Below are 26,741 nucleotides of genomic sequence, written 5' to 3'. Positions count from 1 at the left end.
CACAAACACAAACACACACTTCATCACAAACACACACTTCATCACACACACACACTTCATTACAAACACACACTTCATCACACACACACACTTCATCACACACACACACTTCATCACAAACACAAACACACACTTCATCACACACACACACACACTTCATCACACACACACACTTCATCACAAACACACACACACACACTTCATCACAAACACACACACTTCCTAAGAGCTGAAACTACGTGACGTCATGCTGTCGGGTGGCGTTCAAGAACACCGGAGCTGAGCAACCACTCTGAACCGATTTAACATTTTTAAAGCGTGTGTGCTCTTGTATTATTTGTTTATTTTGTCTTCGTGTGTGTGAGATGTTGTGTAGAAATGTTGTGTGTCTGAGTCGTCTGCAAATGGACGGAGTAAAACACGTTGCGGGATTTTAGTTTGGAACCGCAGAACGTAACAAATGTTTGTTGCCTAAACCTCACCCTCGGTACAAGCTGAACGAGGGGAGTGGTCGTGTGTCTGTTAGCAAAATATCTCACGAAGCACTGGATTTTAATGAAATTAATCATTTTCCTCTGAAACTGATTGAGTTTGGAGTTATCCTGCCACAGCCAGCTGACCTTAAAATGTCCATAAGTCCGGCAGTTTTACAGATTAGGAGCTAAACATTGATGTGGTAGTAGCTGAGAGTCATTCACCATACACACGCTGAGCACACGAGCTCCATCAAAACTGAAGCGCTTCAATGAGAGTTAAAAAATAATTCATTTGTTCTGCTGCACAGTAACTTAAGCAACCGTAAGAATATAATCGTCCTAATGCGTTTAATTTTGTTTATTTTAACTTTTTATATTTCAGCTATTTTTTTTATTTATTTCAAAACAGCTTCAGCTACAAAACATCACAGCGACAGTTTTTAGCTTAACCCGAAGAGTTGGAGAGCGAACCCAACGGATCCTGCGTCGCTTTTAATTTAGAAACTCAGAAAGTGACAAGTTCTGTCGAGACGCGAGACCAAATCAAACAAGAGGAGGAAAGAGGAAAAACGAGCAGTTCAGGGTCCGAGTCTAATGCACGCCTACAGTGTGTGTGTGTGTACGTATGTACATATATATATATATATACATGTACACATACGTACAGTACAAGTGCTAAAAGTGTTTAGTCCTAATCTGTCGTCAATCTGATGGCAGCATGTTCCTCGTTCTCACCTCCTGCTGACTCAAACTTAACAAAAATACAAACTGTAAGGAAAACTAATACTGTTGGTTCACACCTGATCCCACAGCAGTTTGCATGTGTGTGTGTGTGTGTGCGCGTGTGTGCGCGTGTGTGTGTGTGTGTTAATAAACCAGTTCGTGCCTTTTTTGTTTTGTCATTATTTCAAGTATCCTGATGCACGCTCAATAATCCAGGTAGAAACATCTAAAAAAGTTAAATCTGCTCCTCTGGACATTCAAAAAAACAAAAAAAAAACAAATTGTAGAATTGTTTTGTCTTTCATCCAAAAGACTTCTTCAGTCTGAGGTGCTGCGTTCAGCTCAGTGTCGATCCACTGTGAGAAGGAGCTGTTTATAAGACTGAGCTGAACGCAGCACCTCAGACTGAAGAAGTCTTTCGGATGAAAGACGAAACGTTTCTACATTGATTTTTTGTTTTGTTTTTTGAATGTCCAGAGGAGCAGATTTAACTTTTTTAGATTATTTCAAGTATTTTCAGAGACACTGTGTGATGCATGCAAAGATCAAACGCTGAATACACGTTTAAAATAAAAGTGAAACTTTATTTTTTATCATCTGACACAGTCAGTTCTGGTAAAACACAGTAACTTAGCAAAATATCTCCTGTAGTGGAAACAAATGACCACTCCTATAGAAAGACGTTCATGAATTTACCTTTGAGCACTGCCAGATATTTTGTTTTTTAAATAAAATACACTTTTGTCATTTTTGTTCCTGCAACCAGTTCCAACACCAGAACGGTCCCGTTTCCACAACAAGGTGCTTTTCATCGTGGCTGTTCAGAACCAGTGTCAGTCAGCATGTGTACACAGTTTTATGAACACACTTGTAGTGTGACCTCACCCTAAAGCTTTACACGTCCCTGTAAAATAATCAAGAGCTCAGAAGGGTTCTGGTTCTGCTGCACAAAAAAAAAAGTCAGATCAGTTTAACAGAAAAGTTGGAAACTCACCTGAGTTGGAGTCGGGAAAGGAAAGGTAGCAGATGCTTGTTTTCTAAAAAAATAAATAAATAAAGCATTTATTTAACATGTCAGTTCAGGCTGATTTACACAAAGATCATTCTTCCTCTGCTAATCTGTGGTCGGGTCACAGAAGCAACAAGTCAAGCACAGAAACCCAGACCTCGTTCTCTCAGCTCCTCCTGGGGCGTTCAAGGTGACAGAAGATATATCCCTCCAGTGAATTCTGGGTCGGCCCTGGGGCCTCTTCCCAGTGAGAACAGCCCAAAAAAACCTAAAAGGAGGCGTTGAGGAGGCATCCTGTCAGATGTCTGAACCACCACAGCTGACACTCCCTTCGATGCAGAGGAGCAGCAGCTCTACGCTGAGCCCCCCCGGATGACGAAGCTCCTCAAGTTCAAGAATCTTTATTATTCCCGAGGGGCAATTTGCTTCACAGTCAGGCACATAAAACATCCATACGAGACATTAAAGTAACAGTGCAGAGATCATCACGGTTCCATGAGAACCTGATCTCTACAGGGATAAATGAGTCGGTCTGTTCGTCCCACATCTGGGCAGCAGATACCTGCGTCCAGATGGAAGCAACCTGAACTCACCATGGAGTGGTGATCAGGATCTGCCAGAATCACCCCGTCTCCAAGGCTGAGCCCAGGAAGGTCATTTTGGCTGCTTGTTTCCAGGATCTAATTATTTTGTTCATGCTCCAAACCCTATGACCATGTGAGGGTTGGAAAGTAGACGAACCAGTAAATTCAGAGTTTCGCCTTTCAACTCGACTCTTATTTCACCACGACTGACTGAAGCAATGCCCTCTGAAGACAAGGCCCCCATCCAATAATCCATCTCTAACCTCCCATCACTCAGGAACAACATGTCCAGATTCTAGAAGTCCTCCACCTGAGGCAAAAACTCTCCCTGACCCTCATGGAGCATTGAACCCGTTTCCAGTTGAGAATCATGACCTCTGACTTGAAGAGACCGACTGTCCTCCCAGTTGCTTCACACTCAGCTGTGAACCACTCCAGTGCACGCTAAAGGTCACGACCCGAAGACGCCAACAAAACCACATCATCTTCAAAAAGCATCAACAAAAGCCCGAGGCTCCCAAACCAGACGCCCTCCTCACTGCTCCTTGAGATCCTGTCCATGAACATCACAAACGGGATGCGAGACGAGGAACACCCCCGATGGAATCTAACCCACACCAAGAACGAGCTTGACTTTTGAAACAGACGTTTAAAATTAAACATAATGATCCAATAATTCTCAGTCAGGTCATGTGGACAGTTTCTTTTTTATTGACGTTTCGCCCTCTATCCAGAGGGCTTCATCAGTCAGAGGAGTTCCAGTAAACTGTTTCCCCACCAAGAGTAAACTCCTGAAGTGGACCAACCAGTTTGCTGGAGCTAAGATGGTTGCTGGGGGCCGTCCTGTCCCTCGTCGACTCCTCCCAGGCAGCCACAACCAAAGTGGTTCAAGGCAACAAAGTTCATGCTCAATCATCCAGGTACCAAATCCAATAATTCTCAGTCGGGTCATCTGGATAGTTTCTTTTTTATAATATAATGATCTGCCAAATCCTGTGTCATTTCTATGACTTGGACCATAAGAAAATACAGTGTGTGTGTTTAAAGAAGTTCATTTTGATCAAGTTTGACTCACCTCTTTCTCCGACAGTTTGGAATGATGAGGATAAATCACCTGGAGGACAAATAAACACTTATCATAAGGCAGGAGCTCGTGCCACCAGGTTGAGAGGTTTGTGCTGCATAATTAATTAATTAAATTACAAGGAGAACTTGGTAGGACTGAGAAAACAAACGTAATGGAACCGTGTTCAAGTTGAAAAACATTAGAGAAATGTATAAATCTGGAAAAAGTGATGGGTTAAAAACAATAACCCTCCTTGTGAAACTAAAACAGTGATATCGAGGCTGTTGGACCAAGCTAACTTCAGGAAAATTGGCATTTTAACATGCAAATATAATAATAAATCAATAACTTCGCAACCAGTTTTTTGCCCTTTCCCCTTCACGTAAAATAACCAAAGAAATCACAAAAGGAGTTTTTTGTACAACTCTCCCAAATACTCTATACTTCTAACTTTAACATTTGTCGCCGCGGTAAAACGTGAGCCAGCCTCACCTCCACCGCCTGTCCCAGCTCCAGGTCGAAGCCGACCACACAGATGCAGTGCAGCCAGGCGGAGAAGCGGTCCCACGGGAGTAAGAAAGCCGCCACCGGCTCCTCGTCGCCGCCGGCCCCGGGCGGGAGAGTTATCTCCTCGGCCGGAGAGATGCTACTAGCGTCCTGATCGTCCAGATCCTCCGGCTCTTCAACCTGCTCCCCCACTTCCTCTGGGCCTTGGAGAGCCATCGCTGCGGCCCGACACGGACGCTGTGGATAATTTTAACGGTGTCCCAAGTTAGTTTGTGCCCGACAGTCTTCTCTTCGGAGAACGAAGACGGAAAAGTCGCAGAACAGAAACCAGCTACATAGCTAACAATTAGCATCGGAGTAGAAGCGTAGTGACGTCAGAGAAAAACGTGTGACGTCATCACGTAGCAACGTGACTGTCCCAGCATTTTTTTCTTCTTCGTTCATTTAACCTTTATTTAAACAGGTTAGTCTCATGGATTTTTATTTTTTACTTTTAAAAAGCCAGATTTTTTTTTTTACTAATCTCTTTTTTGGACAAAATTTTAGTATCGTCTTATTAATATCTGATCTGATTGATGAAGCCTTCTGGATGGAAGGCAAAACGTCTCAGCACAAAAAAAAAAAAAGAAACCGTCCAGATGACCTGACTGAAAATTGATGACCTGACTGAAAATTGTTGGATTTTATACCTAGATTATTGAGCATGGACTTTGGTGTTTTGAACCAGGTTGACATGACTGTCGACGAGGGAGAGGGCGGGCACCGGATGAGAGGACGTGCCTCAGAGACCATCTTAGCACCAACATAACTGGTTTATTCCACTTTGGAGTAAGCTGTTGGGGGAGAAGCAGTTTTGTTGCTTGTTGTTTCTTCAGACTAATGAAGCCTTCTGGATGGAAGGTGAAACATCTCAGCACAACCCCCCCCCCCCCCAAAAAAAAAACAAAAACAAAAAAAAAAAAACAACAAACGCACAGATGACCTGACTGAAAATTATTAGATTATTAATATCTTCTTCTTTTTCTTTCGACTTTTCCCTCTTCAGGAGTCGCTACAGCGAGTCATCCTCCTCCATCTCACTCTGTCCTCTGTCCTCACTCCAACGACCTCCGTGTCCTCTTTAACTGCATCTCCTCTGTCTTTTTCCTTGCAGCTGCATTTCTAACATCCTTCCACCAATAGTGTCCCTCCTCTGGACATGTCCAAACCACTGTCCCTTCTCTGGACATGTCCAAACCACTGTCCCTCCTCTGGGCATGTCCAAACCACTGTCCCTTCTCTGGACATGTCCAAACCACTGTCCCTCCTCTGGGCATGTCCAAACCACTGTCCCTTCTCTGGGCATGTCCAAACCACTGTCCCTTCTCTGGACATGTCCAAACCATCTCAGTCTGCCCTTTCTAACTTTATCTCCCATTTGTCTCCCATGATTTTATTAATATAATATATAATATTAACATAATATACAGACATTATAATTACTTATATTACAGACTAAATATAATTTAACTAAATCTTCTTTTTGGTTTCTGTAATTTAACAAGTAGCTTACTTTAAAAAAAATCTCAAACCCCAAATAAAAGTGCTGTTATAACTCTATTTTTGTTGTTTTTAATTTAATTTCTGATTTATTTTTGTTGCAATTCCCTGTCATCTTTTTCCTGATTTTTTTGCTAATTTCCATATTTTTGTAATTAAAAAAAATCATTAATAGAAAATAGTTCAACGGGAGAAAAACTAATTCAAGTTTGTTTGTTTTTTTACAATCTAAATTAAAAATAATAATAAACAGAAAAAACACTTAAAATACATAAAGATAATTTTATAAGGACAGTAATTTATTTAAAAATATAATTCTAAAACAGTTATTTATTAAAGTTTATTGAAATCCATGAAAATGTATTCAAGTCTGATCATTAGAAAACTTGCTGTTGTCTTTTTTAAATTCTGCAAATCTTGGTCATGATTCATGTAATCTGTGTTTACTGTGACTCAACAGTTAATCCAATTTAACAGTGGCTTATATTTTTATTTTTAATGTTTTAATTTATTTTAATCTACAGTGGAAAACCAACACCTTCTCCTGTCTGTTCCGCCGGATCTACATTGTCCCCTTTCAAATCCCCAGAGCAAACTTCAAGTCCCATAATTGAATGGATCTTTCCGTCAGTTCTAGTGCGGGGTTCAGTCTGAGTCAGGCCCAAAGCAGAAAATCAGCTTTATTTAAATCCTTTAATAGCTCCTTCCCTGAGCAGACAGATGGATGAAACATCCCGGGCTGCAATCTTGGAGGAAATACAAACGCTCTGATGGTCTCGACATAAATCCAAGTTTTAAGAAGCAAAAACAGAAAACTAAAACAAAACACATCATGTGTGGTGTCTCTTATAGTCTTAAATTACCTTCTTTAAAATTTAACAAAGAAATTCATTAAATGTTAAAATCAACTGGAGCATAAAAGAAACATGTTTGTATTCACTAAGTCTATTTTATTGTCATTCTCATCACATGTGGTACATGAGGTGGAATGAAATTGTGTACACAGGGTCCCAGTTACACCCAAAAATAGCTAAATATAAATTATAAAAAGAAACAGTAAATAAGGATCTGATACACGCTAAACACTGATAATGTAAAATAATACGGCGCAACAACAGCAGCCCAAACATGCGTCTGTGGTGAGCAGATGGGTAGGAATGAATACAGCAGCATGAGATAATCAGCAGCATAAGATCAGCAGCATGGATAATCAGCAGCACAGATAAACAGGACAGCGTTCAGGTAAACAAAAATAAATAAATAAAACGGTCTTAAAACATTTAGTTTAACAATGGTTAGATTTCATAACAAACTCCTAATCAGCTGATGTTGCAAACATTCGGGGGGTTAAATGAAAACATTTTATAAATGTTTTTTGTAAATATTCTTATTGATACTGTGCAAAAATAAAACAGACTAAATGAACGGACAATAAAACAGCACTCTAAAAACAAACCGCGGTAAATATAAATCCATAAAACGATGTTTTCATATGGAACGTGCTCCAGAGAAGCTCGTTTCTGTGACACCGATTCTGTTCACTGGACTCAGTGATGTCAAACTGCTCAAAGAAGCTAAACACACACAAAACATTTTTCATAGCTGAAGAAACAAAAACCGAGCTGTTAAGGCTAAAAGAAGCCAAACACTAGCTAAAAGATCAAAGTAACAAAAGTTTAGGGAAAAGTTAAATAGTAGCTAGAAGCTGAGAGTCTAGCTAAAACACAAAAGTAGCAAAACAGCAGCTACAAGCTAAAAGTGCTCAAAAGCTAGCTAAAATATGAAAGTAGCAAAAGGCTGCTGAAGTGAAACAGAACCTAAAAGTAGCAAGTTTAGTTGAAGGGTAAGTAGATAGATAAGTAGTTAGAAGTAGCAAAACTTTAACTAAAACCTAGCAAAAGACTAGCTAGAAGCTAAAAGTAGCAGAGCTGTAGCTTAAAGACAAACGTAATATAAAAATATAGTTAAAAGCTAAAATATAAAAGTAGAAAAGGGATAGCTAAAAGATAGATGTAGTAAAAGGCTAGTTGAAATATAATATAAAAGTACAATGCTTTTTAAAAATAGCAAAACATTAGCTGAAATGTAGCATAAGGCTAGCCAGCTAAAAGTAGCAGGACTGTAGCCAAAAGCTAAAAGTCGCATAAGAAGACAAAATTAAAGTAAGTACGCCGAAGCAGACTTCAAAATGTTTTTGAAGGATTCATTGAGATCTCAATGTGTTTTATGAGTAAATATTCATAAAAAATAGAAAAGTTTGATATTTTAAAAAGTATAAAAGTTACAAAAACTAAAAGTCATAGCACCCATGTCCTGAATTAGCTGAATATTTGTTATTTAAATGAATGGCTAAAACAGCATAAACTATGAAAAGTTTGTTACAATGAAAAAATAAATAAATAAACAGAAACTTAAAAAATAGAAAAGTGTAGATGCTGACTCAGCATTCACTCAGTAAGATCCAGTTAAATCACTCTAATGAAAATCACTGTAATGCCACTTTAATTGGTGATATGTGACTTATCTGTGCTGCTGATTATCCATCCATGCTGCTGATCTTCTGCTTCTGATTATCTCACGCTGTTGTATTCATTCATACCCATCTGCTCACAACGGACTCATGTTCGGCTGCTGTTGTTACGACGTATTGCTTTACATTAGTGTTTAGCGTTCATCTTGGATTATTATTATCATTAACTTCACGCAGACTCTCTCACTGGTACATTTTCATCTTTAAATCTTGGTCTGCTGCCTTCTTCTCCTCCTACATGTCACTGCGTGAGTGCAGCTACAGCGTGCGCTCTCAGGACATTATTACCTGCAGTGTTCCCTCACTGCGGACTGACAAAAGGACCTTCTCCTCCTCCGCTCCTGTTTCCTAGAATATCTTGCAAAAAGATCTAAAGCTCTCGACCTTGTCCTCTCTAAGTGGCTTCAAACATCTGCTGAGTTCACTGCCTCGTAATCTTGCTGGTTTTTTAAATTATTTTTTGGTTACATTTTCTTTTAAATACCATTTTATTTTCACTTGTTATTCTCAATTTGTATGCATCCTTTATGATTGTCGATTGTTGTCAACTGTTGTCTTCACTCTTTGTTAAAAAAAAAAATCAGGTCTCTCTTGTAAATGAGTCCCTGAGACTCAATGGGATTAACCTGCATGAATAAAGATTGAATGAATTAATTTATTGTACTGTTTGGCGTTCGTTTGATGTTTATCTTAGTGTATATCTTAGATCCTTATTTACTGTTTCTTTTTATACTTTATATTTAGCTGTTTTTGGCTGTAACTGGGACTCTGAGTACATAATTTCATTCCACCTCATGTACCACATGTGACAATAAACTCGACTTGAACTTAAACGTCACGTAACATTCAGACTGTGGCACAGAGACGGCTGGTCTGCTGCTTGCTCTGCAGGAGAGCTGAGGACGCCTGCAGAGACCAGGACCAGGGAAGTCCTGCACATGACACAGGATCAGACTTCAGAGGAGGAAGCAGCTTGAAGGTCTGGATTATTGAAGGTTTTGACACTTGCTCGGTCCTTCTTTCACCCTTCACGCTGGTTTTTTCCAAGCAGGCTGATGATCAGCCAGCACCTTGGTTCAGCCTCAGACCTGCCAACAATCAACGGCCCACTTCTTCTTTATGCTTCTAAATATCCTGCTGAAGAATGTCGGAACTGGTCATCATTAACTTCACGCAGACTCTCCCACTGGTACATTTTTATCTTTAAATCACTTCTTGGTCTGCTGCCTTCATACATCTCCTCCTACATGTCTCTGCGTGAGTGCAGCTACGGCGTGCGCTCTCAGGACATCATTACCTGCAGTGTTCCCTCAGTGAGAACTGAACTAGGCAAAAGGGCCTTCTCCTAATCCGCTCCTGTTTCCTGGAATATCTTACAAAAACAATTGAAGCTCTTGACCTTGACCTCTCTAAGTGGCTTTAAGAATCTGTTGGACTCCTGGCAGGGACCAATGCAGACATGTTCCTGTTTTTAGTTTTCTACATTCGCCTTAGAATCTAGCTGTTTTTTGTTACTTTTCTTATTTTTAGCCATCTTATTTATTAAAATAAATAAATAAATTGTATGACTTTTTATAACTGTCCATTGTTGTCATCATTCTTTATTGACATCAGGTCTCTTTTGTAAATGAGTCCTTGAGGCTCAATGGGATCTACCTGTCTAAATAAAGGTTGAACGAATGAAAAAATGTGTGAGAGTACTGCTTGTTGTGCTCTCGCAACCTAAATGCGTTGGACTGTTTGTGACTTCTCTACTTGCATGTTTTTGTAATATGCTCAAGTTTTTGCATTTTGGCACCGCGCACAGTTTTTATCTCTACTGCTATAAAAAGAACAAACTTTGTGCTGCTAACCACATTTCAGAACGTTCTACCTCACGTAAAGTACCACCTACTACTATCAACACGTGTGTCTCTTAATGACTTGTTTAGATGAGGTCAGATGTCTTTTTGTTTTAGGTCTGTTTGTATTTATCGTTCTGTTGTGTGCACTGTGTTGTATTGTTTTGCACTTTGCACGTTTCATTTCAGCGTGTACTTGTACGTAGCTGAAGTGACAATAAAACCGCTCTGACTCTGTCTGCTGTTCCATCGTCTCTCCAGAATGGATTTAGTCTCAGCTGTCGGCTCACCAGAACACAGCAGAACGTTTCTCGAGCCATGAGCAGAATTTGATCTCCTCTTATGTCACCACGCCCCACTCCCCTTTAAGCTGCCCCACTCCTCATCAACCTGTCACCTGCTTAAAGCCCACTAATGGTAATTGCAGTTTGCATCTCACTGTAAGCAGTGGGGTGGTTTTACACTTTTATTTATTTTTTTATTTTTTTAATTTACGTGGTTTCATGCAAAAAATAAACAGCCTGTATTTTACCATCAACATATATTTTAGTTTTTAAAATGTCTATAGATGATCAAAAGCTCAACGTTTCATAACACAAACATGAGCGCCTAACGACTAATATCCTCACAAATCTTTTGCTGCTTGACCTCAGGATCAGTAAAAACTACAAAAATGGCATCTTCTGTAAAAATGCTGCGCGCTGAATGACAGCTGAAGTTTGCTGAAAAAGCTGAAACTGAGCTGTTAAAGCTAAAAGAAAAAACAAAAGGAGCAGAAGTATCATAAGAGAAGCTAAAAGTCTCAAAAAACTATTAATTGTATCAAAAAGCTGAGCAAAATTTAAAGTAGAATGGTAGCTAAAAGTAGCAAAAGGCTAGTTAAAAGCTAAAAGTAACAAACTGATAGCACCCACTTTCTGAACGTTTTCATAAACGAATAGCTAAAGAAGCACAGCGTTTCCAAAAAAACGTAAAAAACAGAAAACCTTTAGTGTTAAATTAAACATTGTTAAGATGGATTTCTTTTTTTCTACCTGTCTGTCTTCTGCCATGTATGTCTAGTTCAGTGGTTCTCAAACTGGACCCCCCAGGATCAGCGAGGGGGTCCGCAATAAATAAATAAATATATACATTTAAATATTTTTTACAAGCACGTAAATGTTTAACAACCTGTTAAAATACACCAGATTGCAGGAAATCACATACTTTATTCAACATTTTCTGGGGGAGGATCCCAGGCCCCCACCGGCCCGCCTGCTATTTGTGTTCCGGCATCGATCGGTTTACAAATGAAGCCCCGTTACTTGGTTTGACTACTGCTGTTCTGATTCTGTTCAGTCTTATGTAAATAGTTGTATGTAATAATTCAAATAATTGGCAATACATTCATTATTTTCATTGTGTGAATAGGTAAAGTTTTAAAGTGGTTTTCGATACTGTTAATTTTCTCAACACTGTAATTTTTGGAAGTTGAAATTAAGATTTTTTTTAAATTAAAGTAAGTGCGTCTTGAATGAAAAACACTCCATGTTTAAAAGTATAAAAATTGTATTAACACTATTAAAGAACAGGTCTTAAATATTTATGTTACACAAATATTTCCACTGCATTAAAGAGTCAAACTGAAGAAAATGGCTTTAAGAATCTTTTGGACTCCTGGCAGGGTCCAATGCAGACATGTTCCTGTTTTTAGTTTTCTACATTTGTCTTGGAATCTAGCTGTTTTTTTGTTTTGTTACCTTTTTCCTTTTAGCCATCCTATTTGTTAAAAAAAAAACAAAAAAAAAAAAAACTGTAGTATGAGTTTTTATAATTGCTTATTGTTGTTGCTGTTGTCCATTGTTGTCATCTTTCTTTGTTGAAATCAGGTCTCTCTTGTAAATGAGTCCTCGAGGCTCAATGGGATTAACCTGTAGAAATAAAGGTTGATTGATTTTCATTCATTCAACCTTTATTTAGACAGGTCAATCCCATTGAGCCTCGAGGACTCATTTACAAGAGAGACCTGGTTTCAACAAAGAAAGATGACAACAACAACAATCATATAAGAGGCATACAGATTATTTTTTTAAACAAATTAAAAATAAGATGGCAAAAAATAGCAAAACAGCTAATAATAAGGCGAATGTAGAAAACTAAAAACAGGAACATTTAATAAACATGAGGGTTATGAGGGGTCCATGAAACTTTTTCTCCCCTGTAAGGGGTCCCCCAAAACTTTGAGAACCCCTGGTCTACTTTACTTTTTCGCCACACTGGGTGTATTTATCATCAGTTCTGCTGATGCAACTCGGGTTGTGAACGCACCACGCCCGTCTAGTCGACGTGAGTCTGGCCGTGAACGCATCACGCCTGTCTGCTCTCCAGTTTCAGTATGGCGGCGGGGACTTGCGGAGGAGGACAACTTCTTCTACCTTCCTTCTAGAGAACTGCCGGGAGGCGGCGGCTGTGGCACAAACCCACCACGGCGAACACGCCTTGGACTGCGATAGACGACGACAGCGCAACCGGTGGCCTCCGTGGGCTTTTCCCCGGAAAGATAATCGCGTTGGTGCGATGCGCGGAGAGCCGCAGTCCAGAAACTCACCCGATTTTTCCGCGTCTCCCTCCGCTGGCTGTCAGTTAGCCGGCTAGCTGCTAGTTAGCTCGCCTTCATGCTAACGCTCGCCTTCGGGGCTCCGCTGTGGCCGAACACGCGCCGCTTCGCCGTTTTTGTTTTCACCGGAGACGAGCATGGCATACCGCTTCCCTTCGGTAAGCGAACTGGTTGAGAAGGGCGCGGAGAAAACGTTTGAGGACCTGAATGGTAACTTTGTCAGCACTCATTAGCCTAGCCTCATTAGCCTGCTTGGTCCTGCGCCAGGAAACGCTGGCCGAGTCTTAGCGCTTCAATTAGCATCTTAGTTGTTCAAGACGAGCCGCTAATCCCCGGTTCAGCCCGGCTCGGTGTGTCTGGAGCTCTAATCCAAACAAAGTGGACGCTGAACTGCTTTAGCTGGCCAACATTAACTAACCAGCAGGGTTGTTTCTGGCTTTCAGTCGTTCTAGGTGTCGTTAGCGATCTTTTGGTTGTGTTTTGTTTTATTTTTTTTGTAAAGCGGGTGGTAACTCCCTGTATCAGGGCAACAAGGTCACCCAGATTATCATGCTCCGAATGACGAAGAGCCCGCAGGTGACACTCGGCTAGCACCGGCGCGGTGTGGCTGTCCTGGCCGCTGCAGCGCCCAGACATTGAACAGGTCCACTCATCTGCAGCTTAAAGTGTTGGCGTGAGCTCCTGCTGCTCAGGAGGACTGAACAAGATCAAGTTGGGCAACATAACTGGTTCCACTCGCTTGAGTAGTTTGATGGACGTGAGGGGCTGTTTCCCGCACCGTCAGGGCTTTTCTCAGTCATGTATGTCTTGACACATGGCACCTTGGTCTGTACATAGTGTTGGCTGTCACATGTAAGTGTCGTTATGTAGCTCTAGTGAGGAGTCAGTGGAAAAAGGAATGTCTTCTGTTTTTTTACACCTGTTGGTTTGATTTTTATTTTTTGTCAAACGCAGGAGAGTCTTGTTGATTCAACGTGGGGAAGCTGTGTAGTCCTGAGTGTGTACGTTGGACAATGCTTATCAACTAGTGCCTAGAAGATTACACAACTTTAGAGGTCTGCGTGCACGCGCAGGCCGTAGATATCGTAGGTTATTCATTCGTTTCGGGATGCATCAAAACCCTGCCAATCTGGATCAAGAAAATCTGTCTCTTGTGTCTGGTTGGAGTAACACACTCAAGCCAAAATCAATGCCTTCGGCGCTGGCCGTGTTCACCTGCCGACCCAACTCGCACCCATTCCAGGAGCGGCATGTGTACCTGGACGAGCCCGTCAAAATCGGCAGGTCGGTGGCTCGGTGCAGGCCGGCCCAGAACAACGCCACCTTCGACTGCAAGGTGCTGTCCAGGAATCATGCCCTCGTATGGTTCGACCACAAGACCGGAAAGGTAAGAAGCAGCAGTCAAACCTGCAGTGTTTCTGATAAACAAAATGTTTTGTAATTCATGAAAATCCATTTTTTATTTGTCGACACTGATATTTGTTGACCCTGACCCTCCTCCCCCTTTAGGCTCATGTAGAAGTGTCCTTGTGTATGAGCTGATGTGATGGTTGGACGTGCCAGAAAAGGATTATCACACACAGTTTTGTTTAGCAGACACCATAAAGCTGTATCGGCTGAAGATGAGTTGTCGAGGTGTATTTACAAATAAGACTTAAAAATGTCTTGAAATGTTTCCTCACAGCGGTCAGAGGGTTGTCGTCTTGTTACTTTAATTTTTTGGACACGCTCAAAACGAACAGTGCAACAATTTCTCTCAAAATACTCCGAGACGTCTCGGGCGTCACAAACCTTTCTCAGAAGAGCTAGAGCTTTAATTGGACACCTGGACAGGAGTTCTCCTTTGATGATAATTATTGTAAAACTGGTCTAAATATACCTGTTTACGTTTTTAAATTGTACTGTAGCTTAAATCAGAAACATGGGCCGGCTGCCATGGTGGGTACAAAATGACCTGAGGTGGGTGCGGTTAGGAAATGGGCATTTTTATTTAATCAGATCTTATTTATAATTAATGTTTTAGTTGGTTTTAATTGTCTCCAGTTGTTGTTTTGTGTGCAACACTTTGTCCAGTTGCAGTGTAAATGAATTGATTTGAATTGGATAATGCACACGATCCAGAACGACACTTTCCGAGCCACGCGCACCAAAACAGACTGATTTTTGAACGCTGGCGGCTCGGAACACGTCGGCACGACTCGCTGCTCTCTCGGTCCCAAACTCAGGATTCAGCGAGTCGCGGTGAAGAGTCAACCTTCAGCTGCGTGAACTTGAATGTATGACTCACAAGAAAAACTAGATTTGTTAAGACCGACTGGACTTTTGGCATTCCCTGGGCGGTTCAGGACCTGTTGAAGGATCTGATTCTGGTTGTTTTCCAAGTCCATCGTACTTTAATGATCGTGGTGGGGATTTAAAATGATCCATTAAGACCTGATCCAAACGCTGAGCAAACAAACTCCCATTTCCCAAATGATGCATTAATAATTAAACTTGAGTTAGTCAGATTTGATCCTAATTTTCCCGTCATTCCTTTTCTTAAATTTTTTACAATAAAATAAAAATCTGAAGATCATCTTGTTCATCCTTAATAATTAAGAAATTATGAATTATTTGCCTAGAACTCGTAAAAAAAATCCAAACAGTTTTGCTCAGTAGGAGACCAGACTGTTGTTTGTTTGACCCAAACAAAGAGCGGGACAGTACGATAATATGTTCAGGTGACGCGTCACAGCTCTGTGTCTGCGGTGTCTTCCAGGAAGTGTGCACGACTAAACAACTGTTAGAATCACGTGAGCCTCTGACATGATGGGTAGGTGTCTCCATCAGATTTACCGAAGGAGAAATCTATTTTTTAATAACATTGAAAATAAAAAGGGCCGAACCTCAGATCAGACTTTGCGTTCAGTTGATAAACGACTTACGAGCCTTTTCCCCCCAGTTATTTATCATCTGCTTGTTTTTGCAGATCTGTTCCGGTTCTGAACAAGAGAAAAATAATTTTTGATGTCCAGAATCGAATCCAACATTGTTATCGTGGCACTAACCTGTTCTGTTTTAATCCATAAGTCTTAAGATTTAAACCTGTGCAGTGGAGCGTCTGTTGTGTGTCTAGTTTCTTTGGAGAACTGGTTGAACAGGCTGAGAACATCAGGATTACCCTGCTATGCGGCATGCTGGGACTCTGCATGTGTGTGTGCATGTGTGTGCGCACACAAAGCATAAGCTATTTATACCAACATGAGTAGCATCATCCTTTCCTCTCTTCAGGGATAAACGCATCTATTCTCTGATTTAATCACATTTAAGCATTTTCAATCTAAAGCTGGTACATTATGCACAATCAAAATAAACTTTTTTTAAGTATTGGTAAGTTCTCTATTGAATAATAGGACACAGGTTATTTAAACAGGCTTTTTTATGAATCTGTAAATGTCCTTGCTTCTCCTGTTGAACCTCAGTGGAGTGAAACCGGTCACTGAAAGCTCGTAAATGATTGACACCGCTTTATCTAAAAACCAGAGGACACTTTCTCCTGCTCTGGAGGTAGAAGCAGCTTTAGGTGCTTCAAACATTGAACAGCTGTTAAATCATGACGTGTAAAAATAAACACGAGCGCATCGATTGATTAAGACACCAGCTTTAAACAGCACTGTCCGTTCATCTCTTGTTTAATAAATCTAATTTTAATTTGTCATAATAACGCTTTAAGCAGTACACATGTAATAATCGTATATTCAAGAATAAGCCGACAGCCGAGCCTCCTCCTCTTTGTTGTAGCTTTGGGAGGAAAACTGACTCTGCAAATAAATCAAAGCTTGTGGAAAGTTTTGTCTCGTCGTGTGATCCCACCAATCCGCTCCAGATTATTTCAGTGCTCGTTATTTCTCTGGTTTTTATTTTATTTTATGTCTGATTAGTTCACAAGTTTGGTAAAGACAGGTTCAGCAGTTGTCTGTAATGACGGCGAGGTGGTCTGTTGGGAAGCTGACAGTCTAAAAGTTTGTTGTTCTTCGCTGCTGATTGTCTGATCACACTTCAGGTCACAAACTTGTTCTTTATATGAACAAAAAAGTTTTATTTTAGACTTTTGACTCAATTAAAGCTTTAGATTTATTCTAACCGGCCTTAGTTATTGCTCACTGCTGCTTTTGCCCATGTCTGCATTTGTCTGTTCTGTTAGTAAGATATCTCTCAAACCACTAGATGGATTGCAATTAAACTTTGAGGAATTAATCATTGCGGCGCCTCTCAGCGAGAAGGTTGCCAGTTCAAATCCCAGCCTGGGACCTTTCTGGGTGGAGTTTGCATGTTCTCTCCGTGCATGCGTGGGTTTTCTCCGGGTACTCCGGTTTCCTCCCACAGACAAAAACATACATGTTAGACTGATTGGTGACTCTAAATTGTCCCTAGGTGACAGTGAGAGCGTGAGTGGTTGTTTACCTCGTTTGTCTCTATGTGTCCCTGTGATGGACTGGAGACCTGTCCATAGCTGGACATGGGCACCAGTGACCCCATGACCCCGAAAAGGAAGAAGCGGGCAAAGATAATGGACGGATGGATTTAATCACTGGTTGCACCTCCACAACTGATTATTGTTTGGAGACAACCCAATGCAGGATGGTCAACACAGCATCCGATATGAAAAACACAAAAATGGCCACAATTTATTACGATTAACAGATGGAGGGCTAAAACCTGGTGTGGTTGTAGCTAATGTTCAATATTCTTTGTAGTCATTCATATCACATGTGGTGCATGAGGTGGAACAAAACTGTGTACTCAAGGTCCCAGACCAGTTACACCCAAAAATATAAACTATATATTAAAAAAAAGAAACGGTATACAAGGATCTAAGACATACACTAAAAAATAATAATGTAATATAATACAGTGTATTAAACAGAAGCCTGAACATGAGTCTGTTGTGAGCAGATGGGTATGAATATATTATGGGTAAGAAATCAGCAGCATGGATAATAAGCAGCACAGATAAAGTGACAAATCTCCAATTAAAGTATCATTACAGTGATTCTCCTGGTTAGAGATTCATGAGTCTAACAGCCTCAGGGTAGAAGCTGTTCCTCAGTCTAGTGGTTCTACACTTAATGCTCCTTAACCTCCTGCCTGAGGGGAGCGGGGCAAAAAGTGTGTGTGCTGGGTGAGTGAGGTCCTTCATGATGCAGGTGGCCCTCTTCCTGCATCTGGAGGTGTAGATGTCTGTGATGGTGGGGAGGCTGACTCCAACATCTTCTGTGCAGCCTTCACCACTCTCTGCAAAGCTTTTCTTTCTGCAGCTGTGCAGCCTCCATGCCACACGTTGATGCTGGAGCACAGGATGCTCTCCACTGCACACCTGTAGAAGGAGGTGAGGACTGAGCTTCCAGACCAGCTCGTCTCAGCCGCCTGAGGAAGTGGAGTCTCTGATGAGCTTTCTTCATCAGGCTGGTGGTGTTGTTGCTCCAGCTGAGGTTGTTGTTCAGGTGCACACCCAAGTACTTGTAGCTGGAGACCACTTCCACCGCAGATCCTCTTATGTTCGGTGGGGTGTAGATGTTTTTGTTCCTTCTGAAGTCCACAATCATCTCCTTCGTCTTCTTCACATTGATGTGAAGGTTGTTCTTCCTGCACCAGCTCTCCAGGTGTTCCACCTCCTGCCTGGACATTAGACGCACACTGTACTTCTACAGTTTGCCTTCTACCTTTTGGAGTTAGGCCACAGCTAGTCAACAGTTGCCAACTCAAAAATGTTTTTCGATTCAGCAAATATTGAGCTAAAACTTGGTGCGGTAGTAGCTGAGAGTCATTCACGGCAACAGCTCTGTAATTTGTCAACATCTTGGTTTAAGTTTTTAGTTTAAAACTGGGACATCAAAAGCAGTAGATATGCATTTACTAAAGAATAATTCATAAATTCAGTATGTGCTGAATTCATTTTAGGGAAACGGTGATGAACACAGTCAGGCGCTCACAACCTTTGTTTCCTTAACCGCTACCTCACAACTGCCAGTTCCTCTTTAAGTAAGAACGTTTTGTTGAATGAGTTTGCAGTTTTAGTCTTAATCAGCAGCCAACAGTTTTACTTTATAACAACCTGTCATGTAATCAAACAAGCAAACAAACAAACAAACACAAACAGTGTAATGAGTTAAAATTTTCTCTATTTTTGTCTGGTCTGCTGCACATCCAACATGTATACAACTTAAAATAAAACGTGTTTACACATTTTGTTATGATTTTTTTGCTCAGCTTTTATAAACTGTGCAATCCAGAATAACTGGTGTTATTGGTTCTGACTGAAGTAATAAGTTAGTTAAGCTGTTAATCATCTGTTTGTTGTGATTCTGTGAGTATCAGCTAGAACTTGTTGAGAATGTTTTTCTAATTAATCATAAGGAATTGCCTAGAAAGCATTTGCCACTTAGAATAAACAAGAAAATTTGTCACATTTGTTCGTGTTTATTTTGCTTCTGGATTGAAACTGAGAGATTATAATCTTTATTGGTGCCTTTAAGTGAAACGGGCCGTATCCTGCTGAGACTTTAACCTTAACGGACCGCTATGACGAAGGGTAAACTGACAGAACAGCTGGTGAATGAATATTTAAAGACCTTTAGAGAAATTAATTCGGTATGGATTTTAAGCAGCAGCCATCATTGTAAGCTCAGATCAGACCCGGTTTCTCTCGTGGTCTCGGAGGTTCTGGGGCTACAGTTTGGGAACCACTATGGTAGAGGAGGCTGTCAGCACGTCTCACTCGGTGAAATAAACGAGGTGTTATGTTTCGTAATTCTTCCTTCCACTATGACTTTGAATAAAATGTGTGAAATTATGAAGATCTAAGACAAACTATAGAGTGAGCACGTTTATCGTTTGGATTAAAATATTGGCCACTTTTAAAATGAGCTCTTTCCCATTCTTGTTCATATTGAATCAGTTTCTATTACAGTTACAACTTGGTGTGAGGCTGCGGTGGCTCGGTGGTCAGCGCTGTGGTCTGCTAGTCCTGCAGGTTTGAGTCCGGGCTGCGTCAGGAAGAGCATCCGGTGTAAAAAAATGTTGCCCAATCTTTCAAGCAAGTTGGCTTTCTGTGGCCACCCCTGCAGGGGGGAGTAACACCAAATCATTTCAGAGCTTTGGGTTTGTGCTTGATTTAAAAAATATATATTTTTGATGAATTACTTTGAGCAACAGCAGTTTATTTAATCTACAAATGCTTTGTCCCATAATGTTTCCAAGTGTTGAAGTCTTAATAGTCAATGTCAATGTCTCTTTATTTATACAGCACATTGACCAAAGTGCTTCACAAACAGGAAATCGGCAATAAAATAAATGAAAGATAAATAAAAAAAAAAAACCACAAGTTAAATAAAAATAGGCTAAAAACAAATTAAAACAAGAAACCAACAACTTCAGAGCTTCAGATGGAACTCAAACCAAACTTGAGTCAAAAGCCGGGGCCATAAAGTGAATTTTTAGTCTGGATTTAAAGAACTGTACGGACTCCGCAGAATGAATATCAATGGGCAGATTCTTCCAGAGTCTCGGGGCTGCCTCAGCAAAAACCCCATCCCCTCTGCGTTTTAGTTTTGACCTTTGCTGCACTAAAAGCATCCGACTGGAGGACCTCAGTGTTCTGTTTGGGTTGTAAAAATGCAAAAGATCCATTAAGTAACTGGGTGCCAAGCCATTTAAAACTTTAAAAGTCGGTAAAAGAATCTTAAAATCAATATGAAAAGGAACAGGTAGCCGTGTAAATCGGCTAAAACAGGAGTGATTGGTTTGGTTTATTTGTCATATGCAAAAATCAACACAAGGTCGTCAATGAAATGAAATGCTGAAGACGAGAAGAACCGTCTCGACTCCCCAAAAAGAAACGAGATACCAAAGCATGCAGCAAAAATACAAAATACAAGGCGCCAAAAGTGAAAAAGAAATACATCTACAGTGTGGTTCTGTAGCAGTGAGGTTCTTTCAGCAGCATGGTTCTGTTCTGTTAGCACCGTGGTCTTGTTAGCAGCTTGATGGTAATAATGATCGCAGCAGCTGCACTCACAGACTGACCTCCAGAACCGGGTCCAGCAGACAGAGAACATCCAAGGTTTCCCAGCGGAGCCGAACAGGTCTGTGGAGGCAGGTGTAGGATCATGGAGGCGACCGCCATGACAGGTCGGAGTCTGAGCCCGAAGCTGGAGGGAGGCCAGGAACTGAACCAGGATGGCAAGGCAGCAACACAGAAAACTCCCAAGTGTGTCGCGGTCATACCCGTAGCGTGGCTGTGCAGTGTAGGCCCAAGAAAAGTTAAAACAAGAACAGCAGGAACAAAAAAGATCGAGTTGAAGCGGAGCTCCCGTCAGTGCGGCCACACTGCGGTGCTCGTGACGTCACGACCTGTGGTCATGATGTGGTCCTGTCTTCCAGTTCCTGGTAAAAGATGTGCAGCAGCTTCTGGACTAACTGCAGGTGATGGAGAGATGATTGTTCCAAACCATCATATAAAGAGTTGCAGTCGTCCAGTCTGGTGGTGATGAGAGTGGATGAGAGTGTTCAGGTCTTTAAGAGGGATGTTGGATTTTGCTTTGGCTATTTGACTTAACTGATAAAAACTGGCAGATATTTGCTTATCAAGTTTAAAAGAACTGTCTCTTGACCACAGAGGAGCGATGAAGAGCAAGAGGACCCAGAATTTCAACACATCCAGAGGCAGGAGTCTGGTTTTCAAATACGACTTCAGCATTTTTTTTCATTCAGGGTCAGACAGTTCTGACTGAACCAGTCTTTGACATCTTTTAGACAGAAACAGGGTGTGGTGGGGCAGAGAGACATCAGATTTAAAAGGAAAAATATATTTGGATGTCGTCAGCGTAGCAATGGAAACAAATGCTGTGCTTTCTAAATATTGATCCCAAAGGCAGCATGTATATATATAAAAAAAAAAGGGACCCAAAGTGGACCCTTGAGGTACACCACAACAAAACACAGCCGAGGAAGAAGAGTATTCCCTCATGGAAACAGAAAACGACCTGTCGGCTAAATAAGACTGAACCATGCTGAAACCAACTACATGTTCAAGTCTTGATACAAGGATGTGATCGACCGTATCAAAGGCAGCGCTTAAATCTAACGGAACGAAAACAACGGAGCAACCAGAGTCGACCTTTAACAGAAGTTCATTCAAAACTCGCTCTCTCAGAGCTATGACGGGGTTTAAAACTTGACTGGAGCGCCACCAATTTCACGAGTATCTTAAAAAGGTCTGAAGTTGATTAAAAACAGCCTTTTCTAACACTTTGGACATGAAGGACATCTTGGATATCGTCCTGTAGTTAGACGGAACGATGTCTAAGCATTTAGCAGCTCAAAGGCTCATGCAGAAATGTAATAAAATCGACATCCTGAACAATTTGTGTGCTTCTCTATCACTGACCTTTGACACAGGTTTATCTGTAAGAATGACATGGAAAAGTAGCGTTCTGCTTAGATTCCGGTCAGCGCAGTAGTTTGTGTCATTAAATGTCGTTAAATCAACCGTCCTGGTAATAAGCTGCATGCAGTCTGTCAGATGCATCTACAGTGAAACAATGAGGCTGACGATGCAGAGGGGATTTCTGCAACCACCTTTTATTGCTCACTTATCCACCCATTCCATCTAGATAGATGCTCACCCCGTTTATTAGGGAGGGTGTACGGTGAACCAAAACCCGTGGAAGCTGACCAGATCTGACCAGGCTTTTTCTTCAGCAGCATTTTGATGCAACACGTCAAAACAAGTCATAACTCCACCACCAGACTCTTAAAGGCAAAAAGCAATTCTTCTTAGTGCTCACAGTTGCTAATAATTTATGCTCTAGTTGAATCATGGGTAACGGATGAGTCAGCAACTCTCTAAGTTGAAGGCAAAATGTCAAATTATTTCTTATGGCCTTGTTTTTTGTCCCGGCCAGTACCCACTGGTCTGCAATGGTAACGTCATTGATACTGGAGCTTCATGGTTCTTAAGTTATCTTCCATGTATGTCTCCAGTTACAGCTGCTCAGATTCGCTCCTTCATGTTCAAGAGTGAAAGACAAAAAGCAATAATATGTTAAATTCTTGTTGGTCGTGACTTGAACTCATCGGGTTCAGTTCCAGATGAAGCAGTCGGTGTCGGTGGTGTGAACATTCAAATCCAAAATCATTTTTTGATCCGTACAGGTGTCACGCTGACCAGCCAGACCAACTGTAGTATTCCCAGAAGATTCTCAGTTTCTGCTGTGCCATAAACTTTAAGTTCATCATAAATATTTATTTATTTGCATTCCAAGTGAGCATACTTGCCTCACACAGCTGAGTGGAAACGTGCACACGGCTGCAGCTTTATTCAGTTATTTTCCAGGATCTTTTCTTAAATAAAGGCGTGTCAGGTGTTCTGGGTGAGAGGTCACAGCGCACGTACAGTTTGAATTATTCGACTTGTTGGTGTTGGGTGTGTACTTTTACTCTGAAGAGCTGATTCTTCACTCGCTGTGACTTCAGCGTGTCTTTGTTAGCACACGTGCATGGAGTATGAATGAAAAGGTGCACGGATTGTAAAGTAGTCACACCCAGATTTATCTTTTACAATAAAATATCACTTGTGCAAAAGTACTGACGGTTTATACTTTTTTTGTCTTTGAAGCACGCTATCGTCGAAAACTTGTCCTTTGTAACAAAAATAAAATGTAGAGGAACGTCCAGTGAGTTTCATTAAAATATGTCCAGTGGTTCAGGAGATATTTTGCTAACAGACAGAGTTGACTCAAACAGATAAAAGCAAAGTTTTGAGAACAGGCCTTGTGAGATCAGATGGGGATGACTCTCAGCTACTACCACACTAAATTCGAGGTGAATGTTGGTAAAATTGGCTTTTTTGTGGTGGCCATTTTGAATCTCTAGAGATTGGCATTGATGCCGTGTGGTTGTATTTAGGCAATAAACTAATCTGAAGCTTGTGTGTAGATAATAGTGACAGATCAGCTTCGCAGCTAATGCGTGTGTGTGTGTGTGTGTGTGTGTGTAGAGTTGTTGCGTCACCGATGAACTTGTTTGGTGTCGGGAAGCCTCCATCTTTCTGGGCCACCCTGTCTGCAGGTCTGTGATGTCGGTGTTTCCTCTAGTTAACTTGCCACGGCGGGGTGCTCATCTCATCCATGAATTTTGTTGACGGGGGGGACGTGTCTGAGCGCCGCTTGTACCAACAGTTTTTGAGCGGGGGTGCGTTCAGCATGAGGGAAGCGGCGCCTTTAGCTTTTTAGCTAGAGAGTTTGTATTTCGCGCTGCTAGCTTAGTGCTACGTCAGTGCCGGGTGGAGGGGTCAAGTTCGGTTCGGTAGGCGGGGTGCTCAGTTCTGTTGGCGGGGTGGGGCACCCTGCTTATATAACGGTAGGGGAAACACTGGATGTGATTTCTCACATTCTATGATGATAAAGGGAAGAAATGGTTCAAACTCTGTTCTGCGCTCGTTGTCGTCAAACTTATCCCAAACCTCTTACCCTCAGTTTGTCGGGGGCGGGACTTTTTATTCAGCCTCCAACTTCTCTTGGAAAAAGTTCAGCTCAGAAACAACTCACCTGTTGGCCGGGCTACTGAAATACGATTCTTAAAAAGTACCAAAGTTATTTACTTGGGCAGCACAGTGTTCGAAACAAAAGGGAGAAAATAAATAAATAAATTTGTGTTTCAGCGGAAAAATATCCAAAAACTAAAAACGTGACGCGACCAGAGCAACTGCAACAGGAAGCTACTAACAACATTATTATAGTAAAATATCCTCTTCTGGTCTGGAGTCGTGTTAATTATGAAACATATCGTATTTATAGACTTTACACAAGAAGTATAAACTTAAAAAAGACGGGGGCTGTTGTTTATGGTTTCACACTTTTATTAAATTCACAAAGTCCAATCAAAGATCAACTGATATTTCTTTAGATTTGTTCTGTACGGTATTAGTTAACCGTTACTTGAGTTAAACTAAAGCCTGCGGAGATCCATAAAATTATGAATCATTCATGGTTCAAATCTTCAAAACGTTCTCGTGAAGGAATGTGACCTCGCGTTTACTGTTCGTTACGTCAGCCTTTCTGCTCAGCTCTATTTATACTCGGGCGTTTTGGCTAAATCAAATCCCACGAACCGTTGGAAAGATTAACATTCCAGCTACGGCCGAACACAATCAAGTTTTCACTGCGAACGCAGAAGAGGAAACGCGTTAAAAACTAACATTGTTCCAAATTAATGGCGGTCGACTACTTGGATGTAACTTTTGACGCAGCTCATCCCGACTCACACTTCCTGGCACCGTCGTCTTAACATTTCAGCTCACGATCCTCACGTTGCTTCTAAATAACCTACAGTTGGTCGTAAACAAACCTCGCTTTGACGTTACCGATTTCAAAGATTAAACCGTCAAATGTCAGCAAATCTTTTGAGTCTTGTTGGCACGAAGTGTCGGGCGACAGATGAATAAATTTCCATAGAAAATGTAAAAGTGTTTACAGCCAGCAGGACCACAGAAGCTCTTCAGTGGAAGTAGTGAAGCACGTTGTGATGTTTGCTTGTAAATGTTTGTCCTCTGCTTTTTTCCACTTATCAAATTAGAAAAATAAGCCCTATTCTGTAATAAGAACAAGTTATTTTACAATGAATATGTGAAGTGGGGCTTGCCGCTGGTTTGTTGAAGGTCTCATGTTTTGGTGAAACAAGCACCTGGCTGCAGGAGTGCACACACGGATGTCCTCATTTGGAAATGGAGGCAGGAGTCCAGCTGTCTGATCCAAACCCTCTCCTGCTCGTCCTCCGTCTACGGCCTTTTTCAGAGATGCTCTGTAAACTCGAAGTGCCGTCCCAGTTTTAAATGTCAGCGTCATGTCTCGTAGTCCACGTTGAATAAATCCCAGAGTTGGATGAGAGGAAAAGTCATTAAACCGTAACCTGCTGCAGCGTCCTCTCAAAACCCTTTTTAGATGCAACTCGTACATTTTAACGTGTCCTGATTCAATGCTTCGGTGTGCACATTTGTGTGTAAGTATCAAGTTCAGGTCGACTTTATTGTCGTCTCCATCACATGCGGTACATGAGATGGAACAAAATGATGCACACAGGGTCCCAGTTGGACCCTAAAATAACAAAATATAAAGTGTAAAAAGAAACGGTAAATAAGGATCTAAGATATACACTAAATGCCAAACAGTAGGGGTTAAACGACTACATATTTTTAACAGTAGACTTTAACATGATAAAAGTCGACTTCGACTAGTCGGTGATGTCATAGGAACTCAAGATGCTTTATCATATTTGAAAAAAAAGTCATTTATTATTTACAAACAACAAAAAAGGAACAACAAAACATCGGGCTCCTACCATTTATCATTCTACAAATAAAACTATTGTCAAACTGCAAAAATGCTGCTGTTTTTAGTTTTATTTAATTTAATCCACCACGGGAATTGGGCGGAATAGGATTGGGAACAGCGGAGGGAGGGGGGTCTAACTAGTCGGCTTGAAATATAAAACCCCGCGAGACGACATAGAATAATAATAAATGTAAAACAGTGCGGTGTAACAACAGCAGCCCAGACATGAGCTGAAAATAATATGCTGAAGACATTTCGTCGAAATTTAACAAGTTTAACATCTAAAAACAATTGTTTGTTTGCTTAACATTATAGTAAAGGTGTGCCTCAGTTGAACTTTTACTTCGTAAAAGCACTTTAAATATCAAATCGGCTGCATTTCGCCTGGTTGGTGCGGTGAATTCAGCTGATTTGACGTTTGCTCCAGGAGTTCTGGAGCGAGACAAAGCTGGCTTGTATGGCAAGCAAAGTGTCTCATTAATAGCCACTTTTACCTATTA

At 41.1% G+C, this 26,741-nt stretch overlaps 2 protein-coding genes across 3 annotated transcripts in view; one reads left to right on the top strand and one right to left on the bottom strand.

Annotated features, from left to right (window-relative positions):
• LOC119412013 (gastrula zinc finger protein XlCGF57.1-like) overlaps window positions 1–26,741 on the bottom strand; it is a 520,281-nt gene that overhangs the window by 317,175 nt on the left and 176,365 nt on the right. The window lies entirely within an intron of this gene.
• slmapa (sarcolemma associated protein a) overlaps window positions 13,639–26,741 on the top strand; it is a 60,195-nt gene continuing 47,092 nt past the window's right edge. The window contains exons 1-2 of one of the 2 annotated variants that reach the window (XM_037678981.1): window positions 13,646–13,723; window positions 13,826–14,258. In XM_037678981.1, the coding sequence (XP_037534909.1) occupies window positions 13,980–14,258 (279 nt within the window). In that variant the 5' untranslated portion in view covers window positions 13,646–13,723; window positions 13,826–13,979. Of the gene's footprint in view, window positions 14,259–26,741 lie in introns of both variants that reach the window. The other variant, XM_037678982.1, reaches the window with a different exon arrangement.

This window comes from Nematolebias whitei, chromosome 7, assembly GCF_014905685.2.
Source record: "Nematolebias whitei isolate Nwh7 chromosome 7, NemWhi1, whole genome shotgun sequence".
Lineage (NCBI taxonomy): Eukaryota > Metazoa > Chordata > Actinopteri > Cyprinodontiformes > Rivulidae > Nematolebias > Nematolebias whitei.
Note: the sequence above shows the minus strand (reverse complement) of the source record. Positions and strands in the feature narration are given on the sequence as shown.